This window comes from Gymnoscopelus microlampas (genome assembly GCF_963454915.1).
Source record: "Gymnoscopelus microlampas genome assembly, chromosome: 12".
NCBI lineage: Eukaryota > Metazoa > Chordata > Actinopteri > Myctophiformes > Myctophidae > Gymnoscopelus > Gymnoscopelus microlampas.
In genome coordinates, this window is record NC_139949.1 from 6579055 (window position 1) to 6603719 (window position 24665).

General features: G+C 45.3%; 2 protein-coding genes across 2 annotated transcripts in view; both read right to left on the minus strand.

Annotated features, from left to right (window-relative positions):
- Window positions 1-24665, minus strand: part of LOC311057549 (uncharacterized protein) — a 432057-nt gene that overhangs the window by 285327 nt on the left and 122065 nt on the right. The gene's annotated exons all lie outside the window — the stretch shown is intronic.
- LOC311057149 (neuroserpin-like) lies at window positions 9969-11860 on the minus strand (the record flags this gene model as incomplete). Its single annotated transcript, XM_084074100.1, has 2 exons — window positions 9969-11079; window positions 11484-11860. The coding sequence occupies 2 exons, from the start codon at window positions 11858-11860 to the stop codon at window positions 9969-9971; spliced, it is 1488 nt and encodes a 495-aa protein (XP_083930226.1).

The following is a 24665-nucleotide window of genomic DNA, read 5'->3' on the forward strand; positions in this document are numbered from 1 at the left end:
TTCACCTCTAATAGCACCCCTTTCAATCAAGACATCTATGATAACTTGTGGCAAATAACACCTTTGAATCAGATCTGACCGGCGCACCTTGACCCAGTCTGCCTTTTCGGTGTTGGTCATGTTGCTCATATTGTAGATGATGTTGTTGTTCAAGGTCTCACTGGATGCAATGTGTCAGGTGAGTATATGGAAGGAGTTGGGCTGGGCTCTTAAAAACTGCTTACATTTGTACTGAAGGTTTATGTAAATTTAAGTGAACCAACCAATCACAACTCAGTTCTTTGAGTTGTACATCAGTGGATTTCGAGCAGAGAGCTAACATAGTTATTCTACCCTTTGTGAGGGGATGATATCTGAACACAAGCTGTTCAAACTCACTATCACGCACCGTGGGTTTGAGACATGATGCTCTGATGGTGATCCACAGGAGGAACTGGTTGAGGGCAACCTTGCTCTCTCTGTTCAGAACATGGCTCACAGGCCACTTAGTACCCATTCTTTGTCCTCCTCATCCTCCTCCTCGTACTCTTCTTCATCATCATCCTCCTCCTCCTCCTCTTCATCATTGTACTTTTCCTCATCTGTGTACTGCTCCTCCTCATCTTGCTTGTATTTCTCTTCCTTCACTGTGCAAAATCCTTCATTATTTACAGCTTGACCAGTGCCTGTCAACGCTAAGTGATATTGTGGATCATCTTGTGCAGGTGCTGGCATAAGCTGAGCATGACAATTTTGCTGTGTGCTGGCCTGACTTTGATCATGTTCCTGAGATTTCTGCAGTAGGTCTGCAGCAGGGCCATAAACATGACCAGCTGCTGACAGTTTTAGCCCAACTGTGTCTTGGTTTTTAGCTCTCTCCAGACCAATACGTTGCACACTTTCATTCCAGCGATGAATATTGAACATTAAATTTCTGTAGCTTAGGTCCCTGTTGTCTGTGCCCTGATGCCAGAGACTCCATGGCATAACCAGCTCTTTTGACCATGAGCTGCTCCCAGAAACCCTCTTGTTGATGCAGTTGGGAGTCAGGCAGTCACGAACCTGGGGACAAAAGCAGTCGATCCAGGGAAACCGCGCACGGAGGGATCTGGTCAAAGTGGGTCGGTAGCAGCTGTAGACTAAGACGTTGCTAGAGCCTGGTCTGACGATCACCAGGTAGCCCAGTGTGTCCTGTGCTTTGCTTGGGTAGGTGATTGCAAACATCAACCAAGTGAGCCAAAGCTGGCAGTTGTAGCGTTCCAGTGACTCCTGGTCGACTGCATCATTATTTCTTGTTTTTAGCTCGATCACAAGCGTCTTGCCTGTGAAAGTGTCTTTGCCAACTAAATCTACCTCGGTGCACATGCCCCAGTCTTCATGGATACCTTTGCAGCCTTTCGAGCAACTCAGGTGGTATGTGAGGGCTTCACCTGGTGAGCGTTTTGTGTTCCGCTTTGTTTTATCAGGTCTAGGAATGTTTGCCACCATCACACCCCCTGCCTCAGGCTTCACCTTAAGGGCGTCCAGCTGCTTTAGGACCAGCCTAGCTACCAAGCACACCTCGCCCTCTGTTTTCTTACCATTGAATACGTCCTTGCAGTCCCGATCCACTGCAGAACCTACCGCCGCTGACATATTTAGCTTGTTCCACTCTCTCTCTGTGTTGTATTGCGTAAGCTTGTGCACCCTCAAGCGTACATGTAGCTCCTTTTGGTACCTCAGCACCTTTTCCCCTTCAACTTTGAAAAATCTTGTCATGTATTCTGGCAACCACGACAACTGGCTGTCCCGGTGAGTGTGTAGCCTGGCAATCGCACACCTGTATATCTCCTCTGTGATCATGTTGACATGCTTACGAGGCCTATCCTTCTTAAGACGGTAGACATTGTACACCTCGTTAAGCTGGCTTGTTATGCCGGAGACAATATACCAGCGGTAATGGTCAATCGACCTGGCGAACAAGAGAAAGTTGCGTTTCATCCTTTCGGGTTTTTTCTTCAGTGACATGCAATGTTTTGAAAAGGTATCTGAGTTTTTCCTCTCCCTATTCCTCTCCCACCCATCTGGGATCTCCCTCATCATGAACTCAATGACAGGTTCTGCTGGAATCATCTTATTAAATGTTTTGGAACCTGGTTCTCCACTGAGATGCTCAATGCAGCACTATTAGTGATGCATCTGTCACAAGCATAGCAACCATGTTGAAATACAACAGGAAAGACAATGGTGGATTACTACACAAGCTGCCAAATCTCAAAAACAAATTCAAAGACTCTAGACTTGCAGCTCTGCAGAGTATGAGCAAGTTCAAGGGTAATTTGGCCGTAACTCTCGAAATCATCAGAACCCTAGTTGTTTGCTTCCTGGTTCTGCCAAACAACGTGCTGTACCTGCTTGACAGCGCCCAGGGTACCGCACCAAGGTTCCACCATTTTGATTGCACCCAAGACACAAGCAATAGCAGAGGAGATGAAGGCCTCTACGGGAAAGTCTACCTGAGAAGCGGCATATGCCTGGTAGTGCTGGGCTGTTTATCGCTTGTTGTCTGCCTCGTTAGCAGCTACTTCTCCGGAACAAGCAAGTGGAAGCTCGCGAACAGGCAAGGGCTCAGCAAGAGCATAACCGACGGAAAAAGTACCCTGCTTGTTTTGGTCTGCCTGGCAATAGGCAACGTGGAACTAGTCTTGGCCGTGGTGGCAGGTTGCATGGAACTTCTCTACAGACCCCTTGTCACCTCTCTCACCAGGTGGCAGAGTCTGGAGACTTCTATTGCTGTAATGAACGTTGTGGTTGTAATTAGTCACTCCTGTGGTACCCTGATGACCATCAGAACCATACTTAGGAACAAGAATGAGCTGGAACTGCGTGACTTGACTTGTGAAAACTACTTGCCAGCCCCATTGCAGCAGAATTTTTCCAGCAGGTACCCAAGCCATACACCTCAATCTGGAATGCTGATCCACTCTGACTCCGTCTCAGCCACGAATCCTAGGCAAAGCTATTTCAATGCACATGAATCGGGGTTGATGTACCGCTCAGACTTGTCCTCAACCATGACCCCTAGACAGCAGTAGGAACATGGTGGAACAGATTTTTTTCAAAAAAGAAACATCCTCTTCTTGAGCATAAGAAAGTAGCACAAGCAAAAAATGAAAAACCCTGAACCTTCCTTGTGAGACAAACACACATACTGATAGGTGTGCAAAGGTCACTCCCTATCTATGCATGTGATACTTTTTAGGTGCTACAACCTTGTTTTGTCAAGATTTTCTTTACTGTATCTATTTTTTTGTTATTATTTTGAGTTGATTAAATAAATAACAAAGAAAACATCATTCACCTTGTGACTGTTTCTTTTGTTGGTGTGTTTATTTCTCACAAGTACAGACATTTGATATCATCATAAACAGTTACATGCCATATCAACCCATACCAATGAAATGAACATACAAAGAAAAACATCTAGCCACTGCCACAATCTGGTAGTCCTGTTACATTTTTTGATGAAAACAAGCCAGGCCACACTGATGATGATGACGATGATGATGAGGGTGATGATAACATATGCCTTTCTGTTTTACTCCTCTCACTGGTTAAGAATGAAGTCATCCATTTTTCATCAGTCAGAGTCTGAATCTTTCCTATTGCTTTTATAGCATGGTGGAAAAGACCTTTTAGGTTGCTGTTGATATTGTGTCCACTCTACATTTTCCGGTTGTTCTTGCGGATGCTGTTTTGAACTCAACAGGCTTCCTCCCGGTTCAAGGCATTGGATGTTGCGGTCCTGCCTGTAAAATGCACGTGGATCATTTGCATCATTTAGTTGATAACAACGCTGGTGCTGTAGCTGCTGATCTGCGTGGGGTGGAGCAGAAGGGTAGACTGTGTGGGATGTAGCTGAGGGGTAGGAACCAAAACAATTGTGTGACAGCCAAGCTGCTGGAATGTCTTTCAAAGTATGGTACGTACTGGGAATGCAACATTGCTTCCGGGAGCTAATCAAAACAGACATACAGTAGCGGAAAAGCAGATACACATAGTAACGTTTCAGCTTGCGCTGGTCCATGCTGATCGTTGCTGGGATAGCTGTGATAACCTCGTTTGCAGCTCTGCAATCCATTTGGTGGACTTGTATTAAGTCATCCATTCTCACAAGTTGGGATTCAACTCTCCTCCACATTTTCCGCAGGTGTTCCAATGTTGACTGCTCACTGCCGCTGCTGCACAAGTTCAGCTTCAGGCCCACTGCGGGAGATCCAGCCACGATGAGGAGCTCAAACAATTCCAAAGAGGCATCATGTGACAGCACCAGCTCCTGCCTTTTCACACTCACCATTATTTAACACTTTGTTTGAACCAGAGGCTTCACAATTTGCATCACAGCGAGCAGTAAATACTCCAGTTTAAAACATGGGCACAAATTACTCTGAACGGCTGAGAGATTTGGCGAAGAAGCACTCCTTGTGGTACATGAGTACCTTTGTAGCTGATAACCTTTCTGGGCTGCTCTCATTCATGCATCCCACTCACCCTGTAAGCCCATGCCAGCCCTTAGTGTCTGGCATGAACATTGAGGAGCGGCTCAAAAATTTACTGGTGGAAAATGAGCTTCTCAACAATGTGGTGATCATCAACATTGGAGAGAATAAACTAAAATTAAAAAACAAGAGCAAGTGGGTTGTGGTAATTATCCGGCGCAAAGAGGAGGACAGTGAGCCTGACACAGTGATCCTGTTCTCTGTGATTAGCATTTGCAAGAAGCGACACAATACCAGAGGGGAGCTCCTGATTGAACAGTGCCAGCTTGTTGCCAAAAACCCGCTGGATATGCTATACAGAACTTTTTGTGCAGGTGAGCGCGAGTGCACGGTGCCTGAGATCCAATACGAGGACCGACCCCTGATCGAGGGTTTCAATCCATCCAGCTACATGCAAGAGAAAGGCGTTTGGCCTCCAGGTCCTTTAGTGGACAGATTTGGTAGAAGATACATAGACAAGCGGGAAGAAGAAGGAAGCATTACCGATCTGTTACCAGGACAATGGACACTGCTGACAGATGTCACACCTTGCACTGGTAATCAAGACAGCCTTGACCTCATTACTTTGACTGAGGATGGCAATAATGTGCTAGGCAGGGGTGGATTTGGTGTCACGATTGCCTTGGGGGACAATGTTGTTGCAAAAACAGCCCTTCACCCAGAGTTTGCAGACTCATCAGTGCCAATGATCAGGAATAGGTTCCTGATGTATGCTCATTTAGCGTGCCAGATGGAGGAACTGCTTTTGGCCTCCTCCATGAGGCATCCAAATGTGGTGACAACACTGGGTGGCTACTGGTGTGACAGAGCCGAGTTCACTCTAGGCGGCAGGGCTGTGATCCTCATGGAACGAGCCTTGTGGACACTGCAGGAGTTCACCAGTTTTATGGGCAATTCGGTGAGCAAGGTGATGCTTATGGTTGAGCTTGACACGCTCTTTGGCCTCAAGTATCTCCGCTCTAGATCTGTGCAGCACAGGGACATAACAAGCAAGAACATACTGGTTTCAGAGTGCAATGTTCGGGGACCATTCCCTGTGGTGTTTAAACTCAGTGACTTTGGCACCTCTAGCACATTCAACACGCCAGACCAGCACAAGGGCAACCTGATCAACATGCCACCCGAGATGCTGTGGTGTTCCGACTACAGTTTTGGAAGCGACATGTTCAGTTGGTACTGTGTAATGTGGGAATGCAGGTTCTCAGAGTTCCTATTCTCTCATCACTCCAGCCCAGCAAACAGGGGCAACTTCTGCATTAAAACCTATGCAGAATCGCTTACGGCTATGCTGGGCTGTTACAAACCTGATGACCCAGCCTTCCTTGAGAAGTATACTATGAAGGCCTTCGGCGCTGCAGAGCTAATCAGGAAATATGGTGAAAAAAGACCTTTGTTGAATGACGTCAGGAACTCCTTCCAAAAGAAACTAAAAAATCTCAGTTCCACCCCAAACCAGCTACAGGAGTTTGTCAACATAGGTCTGGTGTGCATCACCCTGTACCCCCAGGAGCGGTACACGCCCGCAAAGCTGCTCTCCACGTCTAGGTACAGTTGTGCATTGTGCGACATCGGGGATACCACGTCCCCTGCATCACACTACGAGATACCTGTGTCAGTGAAAATTGGCCCTTACAGAACCACAGACGTGGTGCTCGCCAATGAGATCAGATCGAATATCAAACCCTCGGCAGCTGAAGTGTCCGTGCCACGCCACATGGCAAAATTCCAGCACCACGATTTGGAGTTTGGAGCAAAGTACGACCAAACAAACAAGACTCACTATGGACTAGATACACTTAGGTTGGCACCTGATCACATTCAGCCAGAGATCTGGTACAAAAACAAGGTGGATGTGCTCTATGACAACGGGAGAAAACTGCGCGAACGATTCCCAGGGAAGAAGCGAAAACCTGAAGGTGAGCATGCAATTCGGGAAAGCAAGCTAGAGCCAAGGCAGTCCACATCACTTAAGTTGGGCAGCAGTGATGTCCAGACCTATCCAGGACCCAGCGGGCTCCAGAGGGAGCTTACCAAACACAACAAGCCAGTGGATTGTTGTGAAACTCGCGCGCAAGAACAGAAGCTGCCCGAGGTGTTAGATGATGCTCGAGTGTCAGGGGCTGACTCCATCTTGGCTTCCAAGGCTTTAGTGGCAGCCCAGAATGTGGTCAGGGAAACCATGGAAGGTGTAACCATATTCATCATTAGGAAGACCAAAGGTGAGGTGCCAATCAGATGTGTCACTCTTGCTTCATGTCAAGATGGTGACATAGCCATGTTTAAGCGTAATTTGGTTCAGTTGTCGCAAACCGTTGTAGCAAAAAAGCCAGAGATCTTCCATGGTCCCATAAACGAAATGGTATCCTGTAGCAGCGCAAGTGGTATAATGCTGTTTCAGTATGCACAGCTACTACCCAATGAAAGTACATTGAGAGATTACAAAGTGAGGTCTGAAGAGATTATGACTCAGCTGTTGTTGACTCTTCAGGCTGCGGCACAAGCAGGCCTGCTTCCAACCAAGGAGCTGCTACCTTTAGACATCTTGATCAGTGAACATGCCACAACGATTGATCTTGTGAGATACCTGGCCAGAAACTTCCGATGCACTGAAGAGCTTCTGAGCCAACCTAGGTGCCACTGTACATGGCTCCAGGACTTTGTCGCTACCGTGTCACGTACCCTGATGCCCGATGCTTCAGCATTGCACAGTGGCTTGAGAGACACATCCATATCCGCGCAGGATTTCCTGACATGGGCCCTGACCACTGTTAGTCCTAACAAGCAGCTCGTAGAACGCATAACTCCCAGATTAAACAACCCTGGGTCTAGAAAGTTGAGTTTCAGGGATTATAGCTATGGAGCAGGTTGGCTCACAAAAAATGGTGAACCAGCATTCTCGATGAGGCAGCTGGAGGTTTTTACTGCTAACTGTCCGCCTGTTCATATGTTCGGGATCCAGGATGCCGACTCTAACCCAAAACAGTTTGAAGAGATAGCACGGAACATCGTGTTGACCATGAGGAGGTGTAACTTTCACTTTGAACACAAAGTGGTCACCACAGTGACCAACCTTATCCGCAGCGTGATCACTCTCTCAGAGGGCGCACTTGAACATGTGCCGCATGTAAACACTGTCCAGGTTCAAATCGATGAGCATAGAACCTACTATGCACACGCAGCAACTATGACATTGGTGACTAAACGCAAGTGGGCGCCACTGATCATGTATAGAAAGAATTTAAGGGTTTGCCCTGAACCAATGCTAAACTACACGTACTACAGTGTGAACGTGGTATTTGTGCAACTAGCAGCACATGGTGTGGAGAAAAGTGTCACGAGCCTGTTCAAGAATATGCAATGTTGGTCATTCACAGATTGCTAACTTAAATAAAGAAAGTACATATCACATGAAAATTGTATTTTGTTTATTTGTATTATTATTATAAACTCTTCCTGACATGTTTTCAGCTCGAACTGAGCTCGGTGCTGCTACCCAAAGCAGTACGCAATGCTCTCCTCCAGCTTCTGACAGCGACAGTTTGCTTTCTCTTCTTCCAGTAGAGCAATCCCAGTAATAATGCCAGCAATAATGCCAGCAACATAACAGCAATCAAGCAGCATCTTGCACTGTCTGGCAGGGGATCGCTCTTAGATCCCAAATCTCTGGTTCTCCCACCAGGTTCCGGCATGTCAATGCTTGTCTCATCATCTTTTACTTTTACCAGCATGGGGTGAGAGGACTCCTTCACCTTATGTTCTCCCCAAGTGTACATAACTGAAATGAATGAATGAGTTCTTACTCAAAAGCAAACACTTCTTAAGTCTCACACTGACCAAAATTACTGTGAATGACCAGGCTTCTTTTAAGCACCAAGTTTTGTACTGTTACAGTTGCAGTAAATGTTTATATTGTTTCTTTTTTGGTTAAGCTCCACCCTCTATACTTCCTTTCTGCCCAGCTAGTCAGAGGCAGGTCAGAGTGCTTTGTGTTCATGGCTGTGCCTCTGGCTGTGTTTTTTGTGAAGAAAAAACATGTGTGTGTGTGTGTGTAGCTACACTTCAGAGTGTGTTCTGAGGGGCCAGACTCGGAGGGATGGGTTTGTATTCCTCTTATGACTTTACTTTTTCTCCACTGTGGCATTAAGGTTAAAACAGTTACGTTAATTAAGAAAGACACACTAAGAGCTTAGAGTTAATGTTGTTTATTTTTAATTGATTCAATTATACAGTGAATTACAGCATTGCCACAGAAAGGTCAGATGGGTTGCTCTTGTCCAGTTTGCTCTCTCATCCTCCAGGAGAAAAATCGCTGCTCTAGTCCAGTTTGCTTTCTCTTCTTCCAGTAGAAAGTAAAGAAGAGTAATAATGCGACCAACATAACAACAACAGCAAAAGCAATCAAGCCGGATCTTGCACGCCCTGAGACAGTCTTGGTTCCATTCTCTCCATTCTCTCCATTCTCTCCATTCCTCCCACCAACTTCCGGGATCACAGTGTGTGGCTCAAGAGTGTATGTGACGTCTGGCAGGGGATTAACTGTAGTTACCTTCTCTCCATTCCGTCCACCCACTTCCGGGATCACAGTGTGTGGCTCAAGAGTGTATGTGACGTCTGGCAGGGGATAACTAGTAGTTGTTACATACAGCTGTATTGGCATACTGATCATCCCATGAGCATGACACTCGTACTTTCCTGCGTCTGGCAACCACACACTGGACAGCTTCATTGACAGGTTAGCAGAGAGGGATGTCCGGTCTTTGTACAATGGATTCAGAAGATCTGTACGCACACTTCCATTATGCAGGACATACACATACTCTGGCGTAAGGTCAGGTCTGGTCCACTCCACTGTTGTGTAGTCAGCATCAAAAGGTCTCTTAATTTGACAAGGAAGTGTTACATTATCTCCTTCTTGTACCAGGAGAGTATAGGACTCCATCTTCTTGTGTTCTCCTATTGCATATGTGCTCCATAGCATCAGGAAAGTATGGGAATAAACCCAAGTGTACATAACTTCTTGATGAATGAGTTCTTACTCACAAGCAAAAACTTCTCAACTCGCACAATGACCAAAATTAACGTGAATGACCAGGCTTCTTTTCAGCACCAAGTATGTCATTTTACAGTTGCAGTAAATGTTTATATTGCTTTTTTTGGGGGGTTAGGCTCCACCCTCTATACTTCCTTCCTGCCCCACCAATCAGATGCGGGGTCAGAGTGCTGTGTCTGACACAGCCAGAGGCACAGCCCTGCACACACAGTGCTCTTACTCAGCTCATGCTTTAGTCAGAATACCTCAAAACTGTCAAATGAACTGAGTTTGACCTTCAATCAGGTCAAACTGGGTTCTTTTTGACAATTTGGGGTATTATGACAACTGAGGGAAGCAACACACAAACACACAAATACAAATACACATTTTTTTGCACACACACTTTAGGTGTTCCCCTGTCAAAACGTGGGAATCTTCACCCCTCCCACGAACAGAATAGTGCGACCCTTCTTGCCATCTGTCCGAATCCTAGTGATGAAAAAGAGGAAAGGTACATTGACAATGAACTCCCTAACCCTTGTATCCTTCATACCAAACAGAGACAATCCAGTAGCAGCGGCAGCCACCGTGCCCTCCTCGTCCACCACCACCATGCACTTTTGCTTAGTTGTCCCAATTAAAGGCACACTCAATTTTTCCAAGGCTTCTCCCAGCTTCAGTTCGCATTCCATCCGCCACTTGGGCAACACCACTTCATACTGAGAAGCGCATTGGGCTAGGTCAAGGTCCAGGTAGGGCGTTATGTCCGACACTCTGTGCAGCAGTTCACACACGTTGTGAACCTCTAACCCCCTCCGAGGTATCAGAATATGCATGACAGCTTTGTCTTCGCCCTCGTAGGGCAGGTGCAGAACCCTGAAGAGTTGTTGGTCCTCCGTAATCCGCGTTGGGGTGTCATACTCCTCCTTGCGACACATGGCTTGGACTTGCATTTCAGAGTTTGGCTCGTAGAAGAAACTTTGGTCTTGAGTGTTAAATTTGTTAAATTTTGTCTTCCAAGTACCCTTGAAGTAAACTGCGTTCATTGCCACTAGTCTAGCGCCCTTAACATCATAGGAGTTCATCATGTTTTTGATCATGCCATTTGTATGTGTTTCGGCAAACTCATTTAACAGGTCAACAAGCTCCTTGCTCTCTAGATCAGACTTAATGGGTTTCACAACCACGTAGACGCACTGCCGATTGAGCAGCTCCATTAGCTCCTCAGGAATCTCTTCACAGTTGCAGCCCCACATTAAGTTGGCTGTCTTAGTTGAGCTTGAGTTTCCGATGTCGTCGTTCAAACCTCTGCGCCTGAGCGGCTCACCGGTCCACTCAGGGACAGGGACACCAGCTTTTTTTGCTTCTAGAAACTCATTGCGAAATAACGCCAGGGCCGCGACGCTGGTGAAGCCCAGCGGGCAAATGCAAATGTTATGGGTGCGCCCGTAAGCTTGCATTAGCTCCAATGACATCTTTGTGGCTTTGTCCATTGCTGCTGAAATGATGTCAGGTGTTGTGCTTCTAGAGCTAGATCAGGGACAACTCAGAGTCTTACACAGACCAATGTATACTTGAGCAACAGAGCTCTGTAGGAGCCGCCCCCTGTCTAACAGGATCCTGGCCATCTATTTAAGACTAGCGTTTTTGCTAGAGTGCACCTTAATGAAAAATTGTAATAGGGATGACTGTATAATATTTACACACCAGAGAGAAACAACAACCTTTGTTACTTGCAATTTGTGCTTTATTTAGTTCTTTCCTATGTTTTACAAGGATCTTTTTCTTTAGCCCAAGCACAAGAAAGTCTGTGGTGAAAAAAACGTACACCCCTTCCCCATATCTTGCTTGTTGGTGTCTCTTATGCTCCAAACTACGCAGGACACGGGTTTTGACCAGAGAGTGACAAAAACCATATATACATATCTTCCCACCTTTTATCACAATTTTCATGATCATTGATTCCATCAAAGAACACGATGCGATCTCCCACCACTGAACAGAACTTGCCCCATGTATTATGTGGGCGTTTTCCCTTGGTCTCCAATCTCTTCCAGGAGCGGCTCTCTGGGCTGAACTTCAGCAGATCATCGTAGTACGGGTTAGGGTTTGGTACCCTGTGTTCAACATTACGGCCACCAGCTAGGTACAGCTCCTCATCGTACACAAAAGCTGTAGTAAGGATGCGTTTTTTGTCAAAAGGCGATTCATAAAAGATTTTAAGCCAAGAGTTGGTCACTGTGTCAAATACCTTGACAATGTTGGTCATCCATTCGTTGCCACCAAACACAAACATCTCTGTCCCGATCATAGTAGAACAGCTGCCTTGTGCACCATGTGGTGATGGAGCGCTTGTTGCGCATAGTAGTGACCAGACCTTTGTTGCTGTGTCCAGCTTGTAGACATCATGGGTTTGTTCCTTTCTGTTCTGGTGTTTTTTTATTCCTCCATATACATACATGTCCTCTCCTGAGACACAGGCTGCATGGCCATATCTCCCAGTAGGAACAGTGCTGGAAGATTTGACTTTGGACCATTCCTTTGTGATGACATGAAAGGCGAAGAGTTCATGGCAGAGAGCTTCATCATCATCAACTACATCCTGGTAGATATCCAGGCCTCCGTAGATATACACGACATGTCCTACAAGTACAGCCGAGTGGTAGCGGTTGCTACGAAAACCCAACATGTTCACGTGGGACAAAGTCTTCCACAGTAAAAGCTTTGTGTCATAGACATGAACACGAGCTTCTGAAACATCTTCACAGTGACCTTCAAAGAAGTACACCTCTTGTCCTACTGTCACAGCAGGTGTACCTTCTTGTATCCTATGTCCTTTCTCACGAACTATCCAGCAAGACATTTCTTTTCAAAGTTAATTTTGTAGGTTTCTCTGACTGGGCAGGTGTTCTTCAAAGATGGTAATATCTTCTTTTAAAGTGAGTAAGGACACTCCCAAGTGTCTGTAGAACTTGAGAGAGCAGTGATTGGCCTAAGTGATTGAGCTTTTTTTCTTAAAAAAAAACCTTTCTTTTTTGAAAATATGAAAAGTATGTGAAAGTGTGCTCTGCTACTTTCTGTAGCGGGTTTACCTCAGGCCTTCTCGTTTAAAAAATCCCTGTATCCGAATACATATTTTGATGTATATGAGCTTTCCTCTCTGTGGTGTGTCCATCTGGTAACCTTTCCTTTTATAATAGTCATAATAAACATACATAAAACAAATATATTAGTGTGTTTTTTTTTGTTTTAGTTCTCTGTTTGGATGCTTGTAATACTTGTCATCTCTCGACCCCCCAACACACACACACACACACTTCCAAGTTGGTATTTTTTATGTCATTGTTTTTTATTATTATTACAACTGGACATATAAGCCTACAACAGTGCTGACTGAGTGGGCAAGGTTTTGCATAGAAGCAATGCTTCACCAGTACAAAACTCTGAGCAAGACTGGATCCAGGACAGTAGACTGGATAAATCTTTCAACACTGCTCTGGTTGCCGCACAGGGTCATGTTTCCAACTTTAACATCCTTGTAGCATCTCAGTTGTTTGATATTATCCTTGTCTTGTCTGAAGATGGTCTCCAACATGTGCTCCAATGGTTGGAGACAGATGGCCTCTGTGTACTTCCGCTTTAGAATCCAATGGCTTGTGTAACCCGGGTTGCTAATGTTCATCTCCTTCTTCATCTCCTCGCTCAGGATAAATTCCCCGTCTTGGCACTCAGTCCTCACTGCTACTTCAAGTTTTGTCTCCTTTTCATCCACAACTCCATGGTCTTTGAATATAAGGTGCCTCACAGACACATTGCGGAATCGCTCGATCATACTCAGTTGCAGCTTGCTCACATGTAAAACGTTCCGCAACCCGCCTGTCTCCGCGTCTCCTCCTGCCATGTACATTAGGTCTGTTGTGAGCCTACATCTGGTGAGTTGAACGGTACGATTCGGACCGAGTAGATTGCAGGTTCTGAGCAAGGTTCGCTGAGAGAACTCACAGACCTGAGAACTCACAGACCTGAGTTCTATGATCATTGCGGCCTTGAAGCTGTAGCCGCGTTTCATCTCCAAAAGTGTTTCCTTGGTGAACGAGGCCAAGTCTATGCCTAGGTTGAAGTTGCAGTACAATAGGTGTTCAGACATTTTACGGAAGGCTGCAAAGACTGCAAAGGTCAGCAAAAGAGATGCAGTGTCATGCATCCTCTGCTGTTTAAAGTTATTGTATTCCATGGCCAGCTTCTCGTATACCTCGATCCCATCCTCGAAGGCCTCGTTACCTTTAGTCAGCATATAGAAGATGTCGCTGTCAGGTATAATATTGAAGGGATCTCTGTGTCTCTCTAATAATTGAGTGGGATCCTTCACTGCCTTTATTTTTTTATCCTTAAGGATGCACAACGCGATACGGTCCACTACCACATAGGTACACACAAGCGATGCATGCTCCTGCATCATGTGGTGCTGCACAAACTCACTTGCCTGTAGCTCTCCTGTGACCACTGTAAAACAAGTCACTTTGTTCTGGTCAAAACCTGCTTGGTAATTTGCACGTGTGACTGCCATTGTTTCCGTTACTGTTTTTCAATGAGCTTTCTGTTCTGGTACTGCAAGAATGCCTAAAAGTCTTTATAAGTGCAACAGACCCCTCCTACCCCAGCACACACACTCAATGCTGCCCTTGTTAATGTATCTCTTGTCCAATGCACCCCTTTGTGGTGTGGCGGAAGTTCTGTGTCACATGACCATAAAGAAAGTACATACCCACATGAAATTTGTAATTTCTTTATTATTATTATTATTATTACCCTTATTATTATTATTATTGTTATATACTCTTCCTGACGTGTACAGGATTTATGAGACATGGCAGTGTAACAGTGTGAACAAGATTGTCATACTTTTTATTTTACACAGAAGTAGGGATGATCCAAGCACCCCTCTTTCTTTGGGTCTTCATTGATCATGATATATTTTTACAATGTGTATATGATACATAAAAATCCTCAAACTTTTCCTCCTGAAAAACAATATCAGTTCCATTGGGCACACCACTGGCTGAGTTTGTTGAGTTGGCTTCACCACGCTCGAAGGAAGCCTCCTCGCTGCGATCGACATCTTGGAAGGTTTTGCTCAAAATGTAGTATAGCAAATTCTCAATAGCTGCCCAGACCACTATCTCTTCGTTCCGACACAATGATTGTCTTTGGATGTGTTCGTTGGCATGCTGACCAAACACCACCATTGTCGTTTTGTCAATCAGGTTCGAGCTGCGCAGTGTAAAAGTCACCTTGTCGCTCGAGCTGGCTGAAGCCAAGCCGGTTCTCTTGAGATCTTGTTGCACAGCAAAGTAGAAATCATCCAAGCTCTCATCTATGGCATGCCAAAAAACGCTTTTCCTCAATAGTTCTATGTTCAAAAACTGTTTGAGCTCCGGGAAAGGGGTACAACTCATACACAGCGTTGTGGGTCCTCGTCCATTCAGAAGGAAATTAAGATGAAATTCTAGCTGCAGTATAAACCTAGGCAACTTCCTCCCGTCTGTAACTATTCTCCTAACCAAGGAGGCCATGAGAGGTTTCAGAAACCTCAATGAGTTAGAGGTTTTTTCCTTTGCCTCGAGCAGATATGATGGAAGGTCAGGTTGCAACGAAAGAGTATGAACTATGCTTTCACTTTTCTTCTCCGTTTTGTGAGTCACACCGGCGTACGTCTCAGTCCTGGTGGTGGATTCCGACTCAGTCTCATCAATGCGGCCGAAGGATTCAAGCAGTGTGTAATACATCAAAGAAGTTAGATCAGCCCATACACTTTCCGCTTGGACCATGGCCAGTGAGTACCTTTTGATATCTTCAGTTGCGCCTTTCCCAAACGTAAAACACATGCGTTCTGTTGTAGGACTCAATGTTTTCCAGAATGTCACAGGATAGTTCTCTCTGTCACAGTCGCAGGATTGAGCTGCAAACAAGCCGGCTTCTTCTAGATCTCGGCGTAAGGCAGAGGCAAATTCTTTGCAGCTATTCTTCAAAGCTGATGCTAGCTTACCATGTTCGGGGAAGTCTTCAGGTCTAGTTTCAATATCTCTCAGAACATTTTCAAACCCTAACTCACCAGGAGTCACTTGCAGGAGTCCTCCTGTGAAGATATTCACGTGAACTCCCCATACCATAAAAAATTCAGGGACCTTTGTCATGCCTCTCATTAAAACGCCTGTAAGACCTTTGAAGGCACTGGTCAGCTTTTCCATGACTGTGTATGGATGCAGATGGATGAGGGTTGTATATGTGGTACTGCAAGAATGCCTAAAAGTCTTTATAAGTGCAACAGACCCCTCCTACCCCAGCACACACACTCACTCTGACCCATTACTAATAAATAAAATGTACACTTGTCAGGATGGCCGAGTGGTCTAAGGCGCTGCACTCAAGATGCAGTCTCCTTGGAGACATGGGTTAGAATCCCACTTCTGACAGTATTTATGCCCCAGTACCCCAATTCAGAAAAAGACACTTTTCTCACACACTCAGCCAAGAAGTACACCCGCACACACAGCACTCTGCCCCACCGCAACAAAAAGAGCCACATGACGTTTTCATTCTGTTTATTTTTATTGTTATTATAAACTCTCTGTCACATGTACAGAAATTATAGGTATGGCAGTGTACCATTGTGAACAACCATTTTCAGAGCTGTTTCTGTTTGTCATGCTTTTAATTTTTGACAGAAGTAACAATAAGTAGTGTCCTAATTTTCAGAGCAACTCCATGGGCACTCCATATATCGCATACACATATCATATAAATCATTATACATAATACATTTTACAAGGTGAACTCATGAAGCACTCGATCCGTCCACGTTGATTCCCTATTGCTGTTTGTCACTGTTAACACATTTTTTCCACGATCGAAGGATCCTTCCTTGTTGCGCTCAAAATCTCCTAAGGCTTTTGTCAGGAAGTAATATGTGATATCCTCCATATCAGCCCAAACTCGTTTCTCTTCACTCCGACCAATCGAGTGCCTTCGGATGTTTTCTGTTGTGGCCTCGTTGAAGTGTAATGTTGTTGTCTTCAATTTCATGTTGCAGCAGAGGGAAGTGAAAAACACCTCATCGCAAGACAGAGCAAAAGGCAGGCCGGTTGTACTGAGATCTTGGTGAACAGCAGAAGAGAAATCATTGCAGCTCTCTTGCAAGAGGGATACAATTTTATCTCTCACGGTGTCTACGTTCCTCAACATCTGTTCCAACTCGGGGAAAGGGCTGTGAGCAATCTTCAGGGCTTTAGGTCCTGTGACAAAATTCACTCTTAAAGATAGCATCACAGTCACTTCAGGTAACATCCTCCCCTCCATAACAATGGTCTTAATCAAGGCAGCCATGACAGGTTTAAACCAAGTTTTCTTTCTAGGTGTTACGTGCACGAATGGAACAGGCAAGTCAAGAGGATGAAATGGGCCTAATCTCTTGATATAGCCATTTCCCGGTTGGTAGATGCAGTAGAGGTATTCCAGTAGACAGTAATGCATCAGTGAATCTAGATCATCCCAGACCTGTTCCACTTCAACCATGGCCAGTGAGTGCCTTCTTATGTGTTTGGTTGCCTCAAGGTCAGAGCCGTACCCGATCCACTTGTTTATCTCTCTAATGCTTCTAAACTCAACTGAGAATGTCACCCGTCTGTTTTCCGTTGTGCGAATCCAGGGGTAGGTTTGGGTTTCAGAGCCAAACACACCAGAGTTCAATAGACTTCTGCGCAGTACAGTGATAAATTCTTTACAGCTGGCTTCCACCTTACATTCAAGTTTAGAGCATCTTTGGAGAAAACTGGGCTCACTCTTGATTGTTTCAAAAACGTCTTTTTGCTCTTTGTTGTCGTATCTATGTGTGTATCCTGTGAATCCTGTGATGATGTCGGTGTGAATTGCAAATTGTAGTCTAAACTTAAAGTGGTGGTTCATGTACATCTTTCTCATCATAACTCCTAAATAAAATTTCACCACATCAGTTGGCAGTGCTTCCATATTGAGGGTGATATGGGAGAATGACAGACTTTTGTAACATTTCAGTTCAGTATATATGCACACCCCATCATCATCATCATCATCATCATCATCACCATCATCACTATCATGATATACCAGAAGGCTGAACAAATTTGTTGTGTTTTTTGCACCTACATGAATGAATTTTCATTCTTGTGCAACAGCCGGACAGAGGCTGGATCCAGGACTCTCCACAGGATGAATCTTTTTAGCCCGTTATGAGTTCCGGAAAGTGTCACTGACCCAACTCTCACGTGCTGGGTGTTTCTGAGGTTGTGAAAATTACCCAGCCTGAATACTGTCTCCATCAATTGCTCCAGTGGGTGGAGACCAACGGATTCTGTGAACTTCTGCGCTAGTGTCTTGTAACTGACAGGCTGGCAAGAAATGTTCATCTCGGTCTGCGTATCATGAGAAACCAAAAATCCCCCCCCCCAAACATCCTCTCCCTTAACACATCCCGATGCTGCAATTGCTACTGATTCAACTGATGGGAGTGCATAGAGACCCGGTGTGAAATCAAAATGAGAAACTGGGTCAAAACGGTATCGCTCGATCATGCTCAGCTGCAGCTTGCTCACATGTAAAACGTCCCGCACCCCGCCTGTGTCCATACCTCCTCCGGCCATGTACATGAGGTCTGTTGTGAACCTACATCTGGCCAGGGCCAAGTTAGGGTTCCTTGAGAGCAGATCCCTTGGTCTGACGAAGGGTGAGGGCATGCTGTTGGTGTGCCCTTTGGCAGCCTGCTGACATGGTTCAATTTTCATGGCAACCTTGAATCCACTGCCATGCTTCATTTCCAAGAGGGATTCCTGGCTCAGGGAGCTCATGTCTATCCGGAAGTTGAAGTACACCAGCTGGTCTGACCTTTTGCGGAATGCTGCAAAAACCGCAAATGTCAACAAATAAGAAGCCAACTCATACATTTCCACAGTCAAATAAACCTTGTATTCTGAGAACAGCTTGTTGTACACCTCTATCCCATCCTCAAATACCTCTTCCCCTTGAGTCAGCATGTTGAATATTTCGTAGTCTCGGATAATTCTGAGACGCTCAAGTGGCTCATGTTTGTTCAAACTCTCAATTTTGCTGTTTTTCATTCGAACAAACTCTGTGTTCAAATTTTCAGCAAAAAGGCTGTCTGAGGTGATACTGTCTACAACCACATAGGTACAGGCGATAGAGGCATGATCCTTGATCTTTTCCCTAACCTGCAGAAACTCCTGTGACTGGAGCTTTCCGATGACTGTGGTAAAACAAGTCAGTTTCGATGGATGAAAACCTGTTTCTCCCATTGTGGCCTTGGATATCTCTGTGGACAGGCAAGGATAAAGATTGTTAGTAATTATTGTTTCATTTTGTTATAGTGCATGCCAAAAATCCTGAAGGGGGGCATCAACAAGTGTCATTTGGTAGCGGTGGACAAACAGGTTGACTTAACATTGCCTCCCACAAGTATATCTGCAGCTACTATGCCACGCCCCCCATGGTGAAGACATGTTGGCAGGCAATATATATATAGATCTCTGCCTTATTAGCTTTTCTGCAAGATATTTGAGCTGAATCTTAAGTGAAAGAAAAAACATGGTCATCAATGTCTTTGATTCCAAAGGAAGTATAGAGCTTAACCAACAAAAACTACTGCAAATGCAAAGGGCCCCACTTGGTGCTGAAAAGAAGCCTGTTACATTTTGGCCAGTGTGCCACTTGAGAAGTTTTTCTTTTTGAGTAACAACTCTGGTTAATTGAAATTATGTACACTTGGGTTTATTTCCATAATGTCCTGATGCTATGGAGCAGCATCACACATGCAATAGGAGAACACAAGGTGATGGAGTCCTCTCATACAATGCTGGTAACAGTAGGAGACAATGTAACACTTCCTTGTCAAATTGACACACCTTTTGATGCTGACAATACAACAGTAGAGTGGACCAGACCAGACTTTGAGCCAGAGTATGTGTATGTCCAGCATGATGGAAGTGTGGTTACAGATCTTCTGAATCCATTGTACAAACACCGTGTATTACCATTTTTTCATATTGCTCAAATGTTGAGTCTACACCCGAGAATTGTGACAGCCCTCTCTGCTGAGGATTTGTCTCAAGGTAACCTGTCAATGAAGCTGTCCAGTGTTCAGTTGTCAGACAAAGAAGAGTACAGGTGTTACGTTCCTGCCTCTGGTTCAATTGATGAGAACACTGGCTTAGAGTGGCTTTTGCCAACATGCAGCTGTATTGTCACACTGCTCTTCATCTCGGAGAGTGGTCTAAAAAACGGAGAGAATGGAACTACAAGTGGTCACCTACCACACATCAACTACACTCTTGAGGAACACGGTCACCTACCACACATCAACTACACTCTTGAGGCACACCCAATATTCCCGGAAGCTGGTCAAAAGAACAGAGATCATGGAACTACGACTGTCACAGCCTCTGCACAAGCTGGATTGGTTGCTGTTGCTGTTATGTTGGTCGCATTGTTACTCTCATCCTTACTGGGATTTCTCTGCTGGCAGAACAGAAAGCAAACTGGACAAGAGTGGCGTTCAGAAAGCATATCTCAGGAGTGTATGAGTGTAATGCTGTAATTCACTGTTTAATGTGATAATGGAAGTAATTAACACCAAATGATAATAAACAAGATTTGCTCTAACCCTAAGTGTGGTTTTCTTAATTAACCTTGTAACAGTTTAGCTTTGATGTCCTTTAGAACACCGGCCACTCCGACATTGAACTACAAATGTTCAGGTCAGACTGAGTTCATGAGTTTGTGAGTTCATTTGAGAGATTATGTGTATCTACACACACATATATAAATATAAAGAACTTTGAATGCATTGGTAGAAAGTTGTTCCTTCACCTTCTCCATGAATGGGTATGAAAGCAGATGAATGATGGTTGTAGATGTGGTAATGCAAGCCTAACAGACTGTGTAAGACTGTGCAACACCTTCCCCCACTATAAGATCATCATCATCCTCATCATCATCATCTCAGTCATCAGTATAAGATACCACAAGGCTCTATAAGACAATCTAGGATAACATGCACAGAAGAATCAGCAATGCATTTACAATGGAGACCCGTTACTGAAGGTGCACTTCACCAATGAGTAGATGTAGTAGAGTAGAGATGGATAGGATGAAGAGACGCTGGCGTTTCGGGTACGAGCGGAGCAGTCTGCAAATTCAGACCTCTAAGCAAAGGGTGCAAACACCACTTGAACAATGTCCTGTTCAGCAACCAACGGATCGGTCAAAAGTTACTGCAACAAAGACAACAATTGCTCAACGGAATGCAGTAGTCCAGAAGTTTGTGGATGAAAATGACAAGCTTACAGAATGTGTCAACTCACATGCCAACGGAGTGGAGGAACTGGAAGATTCAAATATAGGGACACTAGCAGGTGTAACACCATATTTTCAACTCAAGGACTTGACTCCAGCAGGTGTAACAGTGTATTGTTCGAACACTCAGCTCTCAGTCCCAGCCATCCCCCAGCTCTGTGAAACAAAAGAGCTTTCAAACCTTGGGTTTTACAACGTGGGGCAAACATGCTATATGAACTCTATCCTGCAGAGCCTTCTGACTTTGAAAACATTCAGGGATGAGCTTCACCTTCAACTTAACAACTACTGTTGTACTGTTTTAAGTATAGTCCCTGAGGCTGAAATACTGTGTCTTTTGGTGAGTGTTGACCTGTCACGTTTCTGCAGTGATGTGGACTTTAAAAAAAAAATCTTGAAGATCTTCAAGTGGAGGATCTCAGAGGGCAAACAATATGGGACATTTCGTGACAACGAGCAAAAGGACGCCCATGAGTTCCTAGTCTGTGTGCTGGAACAGCTTAGGTCTCAGTACCCCAGTCTGAAGGCAGCAACACAGACGTACACCTGTCCTGTTAAGGCTCACCTGAGCTTTTTGATGTGCAACACCCGGACCTGTGAAGGATGTTGCACGCTGTCCTTTACACAGCAGGAATTCACCCACCTGTCCTTGACTGTGATACCTGGAGAATCCGTGGAAAGATGTCTCGACGAATACCTAAAGGAGACAGATCTGGAATACAGGTGTGAGTGCGGACATCTGAGATCCGCCCAGCAGTGGTTATTTGTAAACCTGCCTAATATCTTGGTTCTCCACCTTAATCGTTCCAATTGGAATGGAAAAAAAGATACTGAGGTGCACCTGTCCAGGAAGCTGCTAGTCAGTGCATCAGACAATGACCATAGAGCAATGTACACTCTGGCGAGTGTAGTCAACCATTTTGGACCCAATGTTTGTGAAGGCCATTACACCTGTGACGGGCTGTATCGTCCTGAGACAGACCGCTGGCTTATCTATGATGATCACAAAGTGGATCAAACAACGGGTGAGTCAGTCTGTCGCATTCGGCAAAAGTCAGCCTACATTCTGTTCTACGAACGAGAGGACACTGTCATTGTACAGCGGAAAGTGCACACCTCTAGTCTTGCCTCTCCGATGGAGATGGTGGAAGAGGCCCTACATTTGAGGAGAGAACGTGATGCAGCGGCAGAGTACGGCAAGGGGAGTCTGCCGAGGGCTTTACTGATCAAGGGGGGCCGCGAGGGAGGTGAGCAGCAGATGCAAGGAGGCCAAGATTCCAATGCCTTGGAAGAGACCCGAGATGGTGCTGGAGAGGCGGAGAATGCACAAGAAGCCAAGGGGGAGACTGTTTACCCTTATTGGGATGAGCTGTTGGAAATGGCAGCACCCAAGATTGAGTTGGATTACGATGAATGCTGAGTTTTTTTTTATTGAACATAGTTTATACATGCATAACTAGATGAAGTTCTACATTACCCTCATGCTGATAAGCTGTGGGAAAACTGTTTTGCTGCCTGGATAAAAAATAAATAATTCAATACTGATTTATGTTTTGTCTACACATGCCTTACTTGTTATCACTGTGTGAAAGCAGCTTTGCTGAGGCTCCCACAGTATTGTCTTGCCAACATGTCTCTTCCCATATTGTGCTAAGGCCAATTGATCATAACATGTAGCATAACATGGAGTTTGATATACTTGAGAGTGCCATCCATTGTCTTGTTTTGAGGAAAAAGATAATCATGGACAAAGTTTTTTTTTTTTTGTTTTACTTCAATTTATTTTTTATTTATGTTTGCTTAACATATACAACACAAAACAGATTTTTACTTCAAAGGCACGTTTTTTTTGTACATATTTATTTTACTCTCACAGGGATCCTCATGGGATTACACAAGCCCAGTGATATTACCTTGGGAACCTTGTCTCACATTACTGTCTGTGTAATCCTGGAGTGCATCTTCCACAGTGCTTGGGCTGACTGGCACTCTCATCATGTTTACGTCCCTGGTTAGGGCTAGAGTTAGGGACTGCTTATCAATGTAAGCAGAGGTGTTGAGGTTTTCAGCAGCGCGCCTCACTGCAATCTCCACAGCTGCAGTCAGTTCGTCAGGTCTAATGCCACTGTCCAGCATACTGAGGACGTTGTCCAGATTGCTGATTTCTCTGATCATCGACTCAATAACCTTGTCGTAAATAATGATTTCCGATTTTGAAAAAGACTGGCCTATGGCTCGTGTCCTCAGCTCACGGTAGTAATTGCAGCGTCTCTCGAGCTCAGCCTTGCACTTGGAGATTGTGTGGAGCGCGATGTCAAGAGTGGAGTTCTTCCTTTCCTCATTGCACATCATGGACTCACAGGGGCGGTGGTGAATGTAGAGTGATGCAAAAAAGTTTGTGCCGCTGAATATGACAAGGAAAGCGAGCTTGGCCAGGCCACGGCATATCTTCTCTCCGGCACCTTGCCACAGCCACTCTTGCATGTCAGTTTACGATGTAGCGCTGGTGCGTGTTAAAGTTGATAATCCTGGACAGCACCATTCCTGTGATGTTCTTTGCAACATCTGCATTTGAGTACAGGAACAAACCTGTGCCGCTTATTCTTGGCGATAGTTCGCTGGCGATAGTTCGCTGTACATCCTGCTGCTTAAGTGCCTTGTCTGAGAAGTTGCCGATACCATAAGTAGCACAGAAAGCCACGCCGAGCTCGGGGGTTAGAAGAGTGTTCAACCCCAAATTGTTCCCAGCACGTTTCACTGCGTCTTGGAAAGGATCACCGCAAAATGCCTCGTCGAGCTGGTTATCGACGTCGCACACGGGACGCACTTCGCAGAATAGCTTTAAGGTTTGCATTGGCTTGCGCTTTTGTTGCTTTTGTTGCTGGTAGAAACAGTACACCGAGCTGAAGGGCTTGAGTAGTGTAGGCATGCAGCAATAAAAACGTCCACCCCCAGGTCCGGCCAGGGGATCTGGCTCCAAATCCCCGTTCAGGTCTTTGGAGCGGCCGCAGATGAAAATGAAAGGTCTGCGGTAACCTGCTGACCCGTCCGACTCTGGGCTGAAGCTGTTGTAAGTGTCTGCCACCACCATCGAATAGGGGTCGGATTCTGAGAGTGACACATCACCACCAACTATGTCCTTCATGTACATGTTGGGCACATGGATCCCGGGTGACTCTAGCCCCTCAGGCATCACCACTGTCTCGCAAGACTGTGTATACGTGTTCTGCACGTGGGTGTTGTGGTCGGTCGGTGCGCACAGAATTTTGGTCCCCAAGGTGAAGTTCACTGACTTCTGTCCTATGAGCGTTGCTCCCACTCCTGTGAAGCGCACACCACGGAATAGCAGGTACGAGTAACCAGAGTAGTATTCCTGATCAAAGTGTTCCACTATCACGCGCTGTGTAAGCAGCGTAGTGTAATGCATAGCCAACAGCACTTTGGGCAAAACTTGTGGTAGATTTCGAAGCATATTCACTCTGAAAGCCCAAGCGTAGGTGATTACTGACGTGGAGCTTAGGCCCAGGTGTCCGACCTGCTCCGGTTCTCCCGCGGTGGGCTCGAAAACATGAGAACAGCAGACATAACCCTTGGGTTGCACTGTGGCGAATACATAATCACAACCCTCCAGTCTGCCAATGGTGAGATTTCCATTTCCCCGCAGGCCCAGCTCGGCGTTAAGGTCTGTTTCTTCTTTTCGGAAATTCAGCGTGAAT